General features: G+C 43.7%; 2 protein-coding genes across 4 annotated transcripts in view; one reads left to right on the top strand and one right to left on the bottom strand.

Annotated features, from left to right (window-relative positions):
• The window catches only part of lrrc39 (leucine rich repeat containing 39), a 32073-nt gene extending 25400 nt beyond the window's left edge, over positions 1 to 6673 (top strand). For 2 of the 3 annotated variants that reach the window (XM_072511390.1, XM_072511387.1), the window contains 4 exons: positions 2416 to 2561; positions 3570 to 3722; positions 5393 to 5526; positions 6024 to 6673. In XM_072511390.1, coding sequence (XP_072367491.1) covers positions 2416 to 2561; positions 3570 to 3722; positions 5393 to 5526; positions 6024 to 6085 — 495 coding nt within the window. In that variant the 3' untranslated portion in view covers positions 6086 to 6673. The remainder of the gene's footprint in view (positions 1 to 2415; positions 2562 to 3569; positions 3723 to 5392; positions 5527 to 6023) is intronic. The other variant, XM_072511389.1, reaches the window with a different exon arrangement.
• Positions 5993 to 12003, bottom strand: part of trmt13 (tRNA methyltransferase 13 homolog) — a 72104-nt gene continuing 66093 nt past the window's right edge. Inside the window, exon 11 of the mRNA XM_072511391.1 lies at positions 5993 to 6643. Coding sequence (XP_072367492.1) covers positions 6430 to 6643 — 214 coding nt within the window. The 3' untranslated portion in view covers positions 5993 to 6429. The remainder of the gene's footprint in view (positions 6644 to 12003) is intronic.

A 12003-nucleotide genomic window follows, 5' to 3' on the forward strand; every position in this document is an offset into this window, starting at 1 on the left:
GGTGTTGTAAGACTTCTTACTGTGCCCACCCCAGTCCAATGCTGGCATCTCCGCATCACAGATAAGTAAAATTACATCTTTCAAAAATTATTTTAAAAGTATGTGCAAATGTCACAAATATTTTATGTGAAGTCCTGAATCCTAGCAGTGTATGGTTGCTCGCTTGTTATGTTACTGGACAATCAAGTCATGAGTTCAAATCATGCCATGGAATGGAACTAGAAAATGACCGTGAAAACTACAGGATTGTGGTCTAAACCTTAAAAAAAATTATTTCATGGGATGTGGATGTTGCTGGCAAGGCCAGCATTTGTTGCCCATCCCTAGTTACCCTTGAGTGACCTTGTTGAACTGCTGCAGTCCCTTTGGTGGCAGTTATGATGATCAGAATTGGAAACCTGCCACTCCTATCCACTCTGGTCTCCATGTAACAACAGTTCCATGCTCCATGTTTTGTGCTGACAATTAATGGACTAAGGCAAGACAATAAACATTAGCCTGGATTTTGATGTACTAATAATAGCAGAGTAATTAGCATTTACCTTTCTTGTATTGGTGCGAGACCTTGCAACCTTGACGTTGTGCACATTGTAGTACAAAGTTGTGGTAGGGCATTCTGCACATCTCCAGTGCTCACTAATATCAGGATTGAAATGGAAGGCTAGGCTGTGGTGAGAACTTGGGTTAATTATCCATGTTTTGATTATCTCTTTTCAACAGATGTTTCCAGAGACAATTGGCAAATACTAAGGGGGCGATTCTCCGATATTGAGGCTAAGTGTTCACGCAGTCGCGTTTCACGACGGCGCAAACAGGGCCCGGACACGACCTATTCTGGCCCCCACAAGGGGCCAGCACGGCGCTGGAGCGGTTCACGCCGCTCCAGCGTCCTTACATGGTGCCAAATGGGCACCGCGCCAACCCGCGCATGCGCAGTTGGGGCAGCCCAATCCCACGCATGCGCTGTTGGGCCGCGCCATCCTGCGCATGCGCGGGGAACGTCTTACGCACGCCGGCCCCTCACCAACATGGAGCCGGTGTTCTGGGGCCGCGCGCAGAAGGAGGTAGGCCTGGAGGGGTGAGGCCGGCCCGCCAATCGGTGAGCCCCGATCGCGGGCCAAACCCCATCGGAGGCCACCCGAAGGAGCCCCCCTCTCCCCCCCACAGGCTGCCCCGCCGATCGGTGGGCCCTGATCGCGGGCCAGACCCCATCGGAGGCCCCCCGAAGGAGCCCCCCCCCCCCACCCCCCCAGTGTTCCCACAGAGTTCCCGCTGGCAGTGACCAGGGGTGGCCGGCGCCGGCGGGAACCTGTCGTGTCGTAGCGGCCGCTCGGCCCATCCGGGCCGGAGAATCGCCGCTTGCCAGTTCTCCGAGCGGCCCGGTGCGAATTGCGCGCCGCTGGTTTCCAGGGGGGTGGGAGAATAGTGTGCGGGGGTCGGGGCGGCGTGGCGCGATTCACGCGGCGCCCCGCCGATTCTCCCACCCGGCGTGGGGGGGGGGGGGGGGGAGGGGGGGGGAATAGCGCCCACCGTGAGAGCACCAGGGTCAGAAGGATGATTTTCAAATTAGTTATTGGACTTCTAAAATGTTAATGTATATGACATTTTAACAAAATCTATTGCACTTATTACATGGTTAAATGAATGACTTTTAAACATTATTTATCTTGCTTTAAAAAAATATTTTAACGGGTAAATTTTTTAGATCCCGACAGTGAAGAAAGAGGCAATTCGGCCCATCGGGTCGGCACCGACCCTCTGAAAGAGCACCTTATTCCACCTAACCCTTTGGACACTAAGGGGCAATTTTATCATTCCCAGTCCACCTAACCTGCACATCTTTGGACTGTGGGAGGAAACCAGAGCATCTGGAGGAACACACACAGACATGGGGAGAATGTACAACACAGTCACCCAATGCCAGTATTGAACCTGGGTCCTTGGTGCTGTGAGGCAGCAGGGCCAACCATTGTGCCATCTCGCAAATTTATCTGTCTGTTTAAAAATGTACAAATGTTCAATTATTTTAAATGATTCCGATTACCTGGCTTAATTTATTTTTTGTTTAGATAACTTTAGCATGAACCTATTATGCTTTTCACCGCAGGAGCTTACTTTTGGCAGATTCTGTGGGTGGCTTTTATCCATTGCACTACTGTGTTTGGCTGCACTTGAGAACACATCAGGGCCACGCTGAGGCCCATGCAATGAGGGATTCCTCCCCTCTTTATGTGTGAAATTCTCACCTCCACCAATGTGGTAGCTAGGTTTGTACCTTAACTCTGACTGCAAAATCTGGGTCACCGTTTTACCAGTGTAGGCCACATTCAAATAAGACATGGCTTAAAACAATTGTTTAATAACTTTGGTGGATGATTGAACTTGTTTCATTGCAAATGTTTTTCATCTCTTCAGCTGTCTCATCTACAAAGTCTCTACCATCTCGACCTGTCCATGAACTGTTTCACCACCTTCCCCTCTGCTATTCTGAACATGCCTGCATTGGAATGGTTAGATATGGGTAGCAACAAACTGAAGGAGCTGCCGGATGATGTAGCCAGGTAACAAATAGGATTTTAATACAAGTACAGTATCTTCATTTCCTGCTCTTTCTAAGATTTAAATCTTTCAAGGCTTGCAGTATCACAATCTTAAAAATGTGATTATTATGGTTAACATTACATTTCATTCAGCTATTTCTCATGTAGTGCTAAAAATGAATATCATGCATTTTTTAAAGTCTTCAATTTATTTATGTGCTGAGCACATACACACATTTCATAAAAGAGCTTATTTTTGGCTACACAACTTCAGAAGCATCACAGCTGAGAATCACCCAAACATCATGTGGTGTCCACGCAAGTGATTGTTCAACTGACATCATTGTAAAGTGAATAGGAGTAGCAAATAATTTTTTAAAATTTAAAGTACACCCCCAATTATTTTTTTCCAAATAAGGGACAATTTAGCGTGGCCAATCCACCTACACTGCACATCTTTGGGTTGTGGGGGAGAATGTGCAAACTCCACACAGACAGTGACCCGGGGCCGAGATTGAACCTGGGTCCATGGCGCTGGGAGGCAGCAGTGCTAACCACTGCACCACCGTGCTGCCCTAGGAGGAGTAAATCCAACTGATTTTCTTGTACCTAACTGTTTGGGGCCCTGACAATTAGTATCCAAACTGAGATCTCTGTTAACACATTCAGCAGAAACCAAAATGTGAACCTGGGAATTTTGTGTCTCTGGGCCAGCTACTCACTGGGTAGCTGAGCCTTCAAGATAGCTACAATTTGGGATTTCTAAAGGTGGTGGTGGTTAGGGAGAGTTGGATGTATAATGCAGGGAAAATACTCCCTGTAATTGTACAATATATCTGTATTACTTTGTGCATTTACAATAGCAGAGTGCAAATGTAATATTTATTTTTGAAAAATATGTCCAGCATGGATAGATGGAAATTTGGATAACATTCCTGTACATGTGTGAGGTAGACCAGACAAAATTCCTAAGAGCCTTAATTTCTTTCTTTCTTTCCTTTCTGCTATTTTCTATTTTTCCACTGACAGAATGAAAAACCTGCACACAATTTGGCTACAGAGGAATGAAATCATTCACCTGCCAGAAGCCATCAGTAAATTGGAAAATCTTGGCACTCTAGTTCTAACAAGCAACAAGCTAGAGAAAATCCCAGTGTGCATGGAAGAAATGATAAATTTAAGGTAACAAAGCACTGGAAATCAGTCATTCCATGTGCCTTTGGCGATCAGTGTCTCTCTACTTATTGATTTTAACAGTTGGAAAATTGCTGGCTAGTCCCTGAAGCAGAAAACCAGTTGATTCTTCACAAGGACATTCATGATATGTGAATTGAGAGAGAATCTTAGAAAATTATGAGTATTTGAGATAGGTCTCACCAGGCCCGGAGTTAATCTCTCAATTAACATGATAAAAACAGATTTGTCGTTGGTCACATTGTTGTTTGTTGGAGCTTGCTGCTGTCTTTCCTACATTACAACAGTTTAACTTCCAAAGTACTTCATTGGCTGTAAATTGCTTTGAGACATCTTACAGTCTTAAAAGCTGCTATATCAATGCAAGTCTTTCTTTTTTCTTTTGTAACAGTCTTCTCAGAAGACAAGATTCCCGTTTTTCTTTACATTGTCTAAGTCTTTACTTTTAGCTTGATCCTGCCTCTTATCTCTTTTGTTGATTGTGGTTGCGATCTAAACAAGTGGAGTTTGCCTTTTAGTGGTATATACAGATTTTGCCGAATAAGCCTATGACCTTGTGGTAGCAGTCCTGACTTTCAGTCAAAAGTTTACTCATTACGAACTAGGAATGGAATATAGTTTCTAAATACGGAGTTGAATTTCAGCAGGATACTAATGTTCAGACAGATTGATCGATGCCTCATTGGTAAAATTTTCACCTCTGAGTCAGAAAGGGTGGATTTGTTCCAGATAGTTTGACAAGTGGGACTAACTTAATGATTTATCATTCTGAATTAGTGTCCAGTGGGGGCTTCCAATGTCAGATCTTAGATGTATAACAGTGGTTCACAGCGCCAGGGTCCTGGGTTTGATTCCCAGCTTGGGTCACTGTCTGTGTGGGGTATACACGTTCTCCCCTTGTCTGCGTGGGTTTCCTCCGGGTGCTCCAGTTTCCTCCCACAAGTCCCGAAAGACGTGCTTGTTAGGTGAATTGGACATTCTGAATTTTCCCTCAGTGTACCGAACAGGCGCCGTAGTGTGGCGACTAGGGGATTTTCACAGTAACATCATTATAGTGTTAATGTAAGCCTACTTGTGATACTAATAAAGATTATTATTATTAGTATTTGGAGTTTTAATGTTATTTTATACTTCCACTGATCATGGGGAACATTACAAAAATCACTGGTTCATCCTCAACTGGATTATTGTCTAATTCTGGGCACAACACTTTAGAAATTATATGGAAGCTCCAGAGAGGATGCAGAATAGGTTTACAGGAATGGTTCCGGGTTGAGGGACTTCAGTTACCTGATTGGCTTAGAGAAGGTGGGGTTATCCTTCTTTGAGAAGAGAAGATTGAGAGAAGTTTTGATAGAGGTATTCAAAATCATGAGGAGTCTAGACAGAAATAGATAGAAAGAATTTCTTCCCGTTTGTGAAAATACGGGAACTAGAGGATACCAAATTAATGTGAATGGAATGGCAGAAGAACTAATGGCGACATGAGGAAAAGCTTTTTCACGTAACTAATGGTTAGGATTTGGAATGCATTACCTGAGTGTGGTGAAGACAGATTCAATCAGAGAGCTGCCATGGACACATTGGGCCAAATGGTTGACTTTTATGATGCTAAAGAATGTCTATCATTGATCTGATGTGGTTAATGTATTTGAAAGGTTTGTGAATCTGAGGGATAATCCTCTTCAACTCCACGTAACTCTACCCCAGTGTGTAAACCCAGAGGAAGAGGAAGACCGTGAATTATTTGGGATAGAATTTATGCAAGCCTACATTCAGGAATTAAAAAATAGTGAGTAAAAGGACATTTTATCTTCAATTTAGTGTGAGAAAATGTTAAAGGTACATAACAATTTATGTACCTGAGGAATAAAATGGATGTACTTAATTAACAGATACTTTGCCATATAGTCTACATGGATTACTTGTGAAACCTTTCCAAAAATAGTATTGGTATGACCATGATGGTAGCTGCATTTTACAATTAATTGTATCACTGATTAAATTGTTTTGTGACTCAGGACTCATAACAAAAATAAGATATTGTAACTTCAAATCAAGTTATAGTCAGTGGGCATCATTCATCATGAAAGCACAGTGTTAAAAATTCCTCTTTGCACAATTTGTAACATAATTATTAATATGTTTGCAAATATCACACGTAACATTTCAAACAAATAAGAGTTCACAGAAAATATCTTCTCTATTATTCATTGAATAATTGAATTGTCTATAAAGTAGCACACCATAAACAAACATAACAACAAAGTTATTTATTTTGTCTTTCAGGCAAAACAAAAACTTACACCTCAGATCTGTCAGGTACCCCGGAGGCTGAAATGTCCCACTGAAATCAAGCTGCCTTCACTTGCAAAGCAATACTAGATTAAAAGACATCAATGTACAGCTTTATATTCATCATTTACTTAAACTTGAGTGAATTCTTCAAAACTGTTGTGAAATTATGATCTGAAAGTGCCTCTTTGAAGTGGACGGAGATGAAAAAAGACCTAATAAATGAAGATTGCACAGCTGAAAGCTATTCTGGTTACTGTGAGCAGCATAATATAAATGTGTTACAAGATATGGGGAATCCAGGAAGAGTTAATGACAGTACAATGAGTGGAACACATTGCTTGACAGATAATGTTACAAGGAATCTACCAGCAAGATTTGTTTAACAGTTTACAATACATCAACTGTTGAAACTCACTTCAGAGTTCTCACTTTGCTGAATCTTTGGAAGGGGAACAGCTGTAAGCAGGACATTTTCTAGGGAGATGCCGGGACTCGTGTAATACTGCAAAGCTGAATCAAATCCTTGCTGCTTCAAATACCAGATCCGTCCCTGGTCTATCAATCGCTTGCACAGGCGACCCAAATGTTCTCTTTCTTCTCCAGTCAGTGTTCTGATGAGGAATTAAAAATAAATAAGTGAACAGCTGAAGAATATTTTTTTTTGTGCAGTTGAAGTGGGATCACCTGTCTTTACCTCATCCACTTGCATTATGCAATACTCCCAAAAACTGATTTATTGTACAATTTCTCAGTTTACTAGATTCTGTCACACCGTAATCTGTCGGCAGAAAACCTTCCATTCCTAGCTGAGATAATTCAGTTTTTGGTTCTGAAAATCGCTTATTGGCAGTAGGCTTCAAATTAAGTTACTGTGAAAAGCCTCTAGTCACCACATTCCGGCGCCTGTTCGGGGAGGCTGGTACGGGAATTGAACCATGCTGCTGGCCTGCCTTGGTCTGCTTTAAAAGCCAGCGATTTAGCCCTATGCGAAACCAGCCCCTGTCTATTTTTAAGTTAAAAAAAAAATTAATGATGTGTGGGAATCACTGGCAAGGCCAGCATTTATTGTGCATTCCTTAAATGCCTCAAGTAGATGGTGGTGAGCTGCTTTCTTGAACTGCTGCAATATGTAGTGCAGGTACTTTCAACTGTACGGTTACGTAGCGGGTTCCAGGATATTGACCCAGCGATGATGAAGGAGCCATGATAATATTTTCAAGTCAGGAAAGTGTGTGACCTGGGGAGAAATTTGGAGGTGGTGGTGCTCCAATGCATCTGCTACCCTTATCTTAAGTAGTAGAGATCCTAAGTGGCAGAGATCGTTGTTGAAGAAACTTTGATGTATCTTGTATAGTGCATACTACAGCATCAAACTGCAACCAGTAGAGGAGCAAGTGAATAATTAAAATAATGGATGAGTGAAAATCAAGTCTGCTACTTTGTCCTGGGTAATGTTGAGCTTCTCAAGAGGTATTGGAGAGCTGCACTCATCCAGTAAAGTGACTAATTTGTGTCTTGTCGGTTGTGGAAAGGATTTGGGGAATCAGGAGTTGAGTCACTTACTGCAGAATTTCCAACTTCTGACCTGCTCTTGTAGCCACAGAATTTGTGTGACTGGTCCACTCAAGTTTCTAGTCAACAGTGACCCCCAAGATCTTGATGATGGGGAAATTAGACAATGATAATGCCACTGAATGTCAAGAGGTGATGGCTGGATTCTCTCTCTTGTTGCAGTTCGTCATTGTTTGCCACTTATATCAAATATGACTTGCCACTTCCCAACCCATGCCTCAATCCTGTCCAGGTCTTGCTGCATGCAGGCATGGACTGTTACATTGGGGGCAATTCTCCGGCTGCATTGTGCCTGGCACAAATCCCGTAATGTCGGGAGAATTGGAGAAGAGCCCCAAAACGGGATTTCTGTCGGGCACAACTGATCACCCTTAATTTACATTCATTTTAATCTCAAAGTCGAATGCAGCGGCTGGGTGAAATCTCTACTGGTCCTTAAAAGCAGGGACCAGGCGCCATGAACTCCGATGAGAGCAAGAAACTGAGTACCCCTCTCCACTTATCTCCAGGGAGCACAAGGGCACAGTAGCTGCTGGCTAGATGCTGTGGGGGGTCCTTCAAGGGGGCTGCGGGACTTGGGCTGGAAGGGGCCAGGTGAAGGGTCTCCCCAGGGATGGGGATCGCTTTGGGTCGGTGAAGCCTTGAAGCCTGCTGCTTTTCATACTTAACATCCCGTAACAGAGAAAAACACAGCTGAAGCTTGTCTGTCCTAAAATCTCTCACAGGCCAGAGCCATTGTGCAGCATGTTTCTTGGAGAAGCATTTAACTCCCCATGAAGTTTCAATAGACTCTGTGGTTTCAATGTTGTAGCATGCCTTTTACCCTTTTGTACTGGGTTGTGTACATTGAACTTCGCACCCATTAACTTTTATAAGCTTCTTAACTGACAGCTGAAGGCTATCTCAAAGGAGGCATTAGGTTTGCTTGATTTTATAGCACTCCGTGGTCCATTTACTAAGAAATGCTTCCTCTTTTGAGCAGGTGTCCTGTCTGACCGCATTTTTTCTATCATGGATTTTTTCTACTTTGAAGTGCATCCTAGAAAGACCAGGTGCTCTGTCTGGGTGTTTTCTCTTCATTGTGGATTTTATTTCTACTCTGAAGTGCTTCCCAGAGTGTTCTGTCTGACAGCAAATTTTTTAGACTGGATCTTTTTCAACCTCTGATGCCTGAACAGCATGCCTGCACTGGAGGTACTTGTCTGCCCTAGAAGCAGCTGGCACCACTCGACATTAAAGTGAAAGGGTTCCTCAATGAGGACCTGCTCGCAGCCAAATTCACTGGATAGACATGATGACCACACCAGGGAGTTTGGAGGCGTTTAGAGCCCTCAGGTGGTCAAGGACATAGCTGGACAGCACCGTGCACTGCCATCCTGGTACTGTGGTATCCTGGCAGTGCCAATCTGACAGTGCTAAGGGGTGGAGCCTAAAGGGGGGGACTTTGGCCACCCCATAGCATGGTGTTACTCACTTGGTGGAGGGGACCAGATGTTAGCGATTGGGGGCGGGGGGTGTCTTTTCTGATGGTGAGGGCTGAAATTGGGATGCCCTTTAAAAATGGCGCCATGATCTCTGATGATTCGGTCTTGTCCTGTCTTCAGATTTCATACATCTCAGTTTCCACGTGAATCACCCCTGGCTCTAAGAAAATGATTAGTGTGGGAAGATCTCGATGGGATTCGTGCCACACAGCTGGCACAATTCGCATCGACTTTCCCGCCTGAAATAACACTTAGTCGTTTTAAAAAATTCCTCCCATTACCTGAGGAGTTGTGAATAGTGCTGAACTATGCGCAACTATCAGTAAACATTTTCACTTCTAATCACATGATGCAGGGAAGGTAACTGATGAAACAGCTGAAGATAATTGAGCCTCGGACTCTGCCATGAGGAACTCTTGCAGCGATGTCCTGAAGTTGGGATGATTGAATTCCAACCACCAGAGACATCTTCACTTGTGTTTGTCTCCAACAAGTGGAGAATTTTCCAGATTCTCAGACTTCAATTTTGCTAGGGCTCCTTGATGCCACACTTGATCAAACACTGGGGTATCAAAGGCAAATACTCTCACCTCAGCTCTTTTGTTAAGTTTGGACGAAGACTGTAAGGAGGCCGGGAGATGAGTGATCCTGATGGAACCAAATTGAGATTTGCTAAGTAAGTTCTTGGTAACTGCTGCCAGACAGCACTGTCAACATCATCTTCCATGACTTTGCTGTTGATTGACAACTGGCCAACTGAGCATTAAATGGCTGGATTAGATTTGTCCTGCCTTTTAGACAAGACATTGTTTTACTTTGTTAATGTCATAGTTGTAATGGAACAGTTTCGCTAAAGGCACAACTAGTTCTGGAGCATAGGAGGAGGCCGAGATGACACCTCTATTTTTAAAAATAAATTTAGAGTACCCAATTTTTTTTCCAATTAAAGGGCAATTTAGCGTGGCCAATCCACCTACCCTGCACATCTTTGGGTTGTGGGGCGAAACCCACGCAGGCAGGGGGAGAAAATGCAAACTCCACACGGACAGTGACCCAGAGCGGAGATCGAACCTGGGTCCTCGGCGTCATGAGGCAGCAGTGCTCACCACTGTGCCACCATGCCGCCCCATGGCTCATCTATTTAGCACTTAGATTCATAGATTCAGAGAATTTACAGTGCAGAAGGAGGCCATTCGGCCCATCGAGTCTGCACCAGCCCTTGGAAAGAGCACCCTACTCAAGCCCACACCTCCACCCTATCCCCCTAACTCAGTAACCCCACCTAACCTTTTTTGGATACCAAGGGCAATTTAGCATTGCCAATCCACCTAACCCGCATGTCTTTGGACTGTGGGAGGAAACCGGAGCACCCAAAGGAAACCCACGCAGACACGGGGAGAACGTGCAGACTCTGCACAGACAGTGACCCAAGCCGGGAATCGAACCTGGGACCCGGGTGCTGTGAAGCAACTGTGCTAACCACTGTGTTACTGTGCCACCCATGGCTCATCTATTTAGAACTTCTGCCTGAAGATGGCTGCGAATGCTTCAGTCTCGTCTTTTACGCTTAGATGTTGTGCCGGACTGTTGTTGAGGGTGGGATGTTCATGGAGTTTTTTTCCTTTTTTGGTTCAAGTGTCCACTACCATCCACAACTGGTTATGGCAAAACTGCAAATCTTTTGGTATGGGATAATTGTTTCTGATTATGCTGCTTCTTCTGTTTAAATGAATGTAATCCTGTGTTGTAGCTTCACAGGTTAGCCTTTGCTGTTCCTAACGTGCTCTTCTGCATTCCTCCTTGAATTGAGGTCAGTCTTCTGGCTTGATGGTAATGGTGAATGTGATATGCTGTGCCATGAGGTTATACAGTTTCTGGTGGAATACATTTCTGCTGCTGCTGATTACCCATAGTGCCTCATGCATGCCTGCGTTGCTAGATCTGTTCTGAATCTATCCCATTTAACATTGTGACAGTGCCACGCAACATAATGAATGATTTCTTTAGCACTGCTGCCTCACTGCACCGAGGACCCGAGTGCGATCCCAGCCCGGGTCACTGTCCGTGTGGAGATTGCACATTCTCCCGTGTCTGTAAGGGTCTCACCCACACAACCCAAAGGTGTGCAGGGTAGATGGATTGGCCACGCCAAATTGCCTCTTAATTGGAAATTTAAAAAAAATAATGGACATTTTTTAGTGGGAAGACAGTATTTTATCTCCAAAAGGACAATACACTAGTCACTCCTACCAAGCCTGGAAAGATGCATTGGCTACAGGTTGATTATTGAGGACGAGGTAAAATAGGTTTATCCCTCGTGTATAGTCTCTCTAACAGACAGACCTTCAGGACTCAGCCAGCTTAGTCAGTAGCGTTGTTACCGAGCCAATCTTAGTGAGGGTCAATAAAGCCCCCCACCCAAGGAATAACACATTTGATTAGATAGTTTAAACAGGTTTTGTTCCATAACATTGCTGTTAGCTAATGGCATTGAAATTTCTAGTTCTAATGCTTTGAATTTAAGTGGCATTGAAGTCCATGCATCCATCAAGATAAATCATTAAAAATTCCAAAGTACCGATATAAAAAGAATATGGGCACCTTTGGTAAATTCCCTTATTTTAACCATTCCTGCAGCCATATTATTATTGTATCAAATTTCTTGCAATAGTTCTAAAATCATTTCACTATTTTAAAAATGCCTGAATGACAAGTGGTACAGTTTATTCCATGCAACTAAAACAAATTTTGGTGGAAAAAGACTAATTGACATGAGCTGGCAACTTAAATGGCAGCTCAGATAAAGGCCTTGGAACAGGGCACCTACTTTCTCATTCAGTTAGAAAGTAAGAGACTGCATGGAAACAGTGAACACTAATTTACAGCAGTGGTGGGCAACATGCGGCTCATCAGGG

The sequence above is a fragment of the Scyliorhinus torazame genome, chromosome 7 (assembly GCF_047496885.1).
Source record: "Scyliorhinus torazame isolate Kashiwa2021f chromosome 7, sScyTor2.1, whole genome shotgun sequence".
Taxonomy (NCBI): domain Eukaryota; kingdom Metazoa; phylum Chordata; class Chondrichthyes; order Carcharhiniformes; family Scyliorhinidae; genus Scyliorhinus; species Scyliorhinus torazame.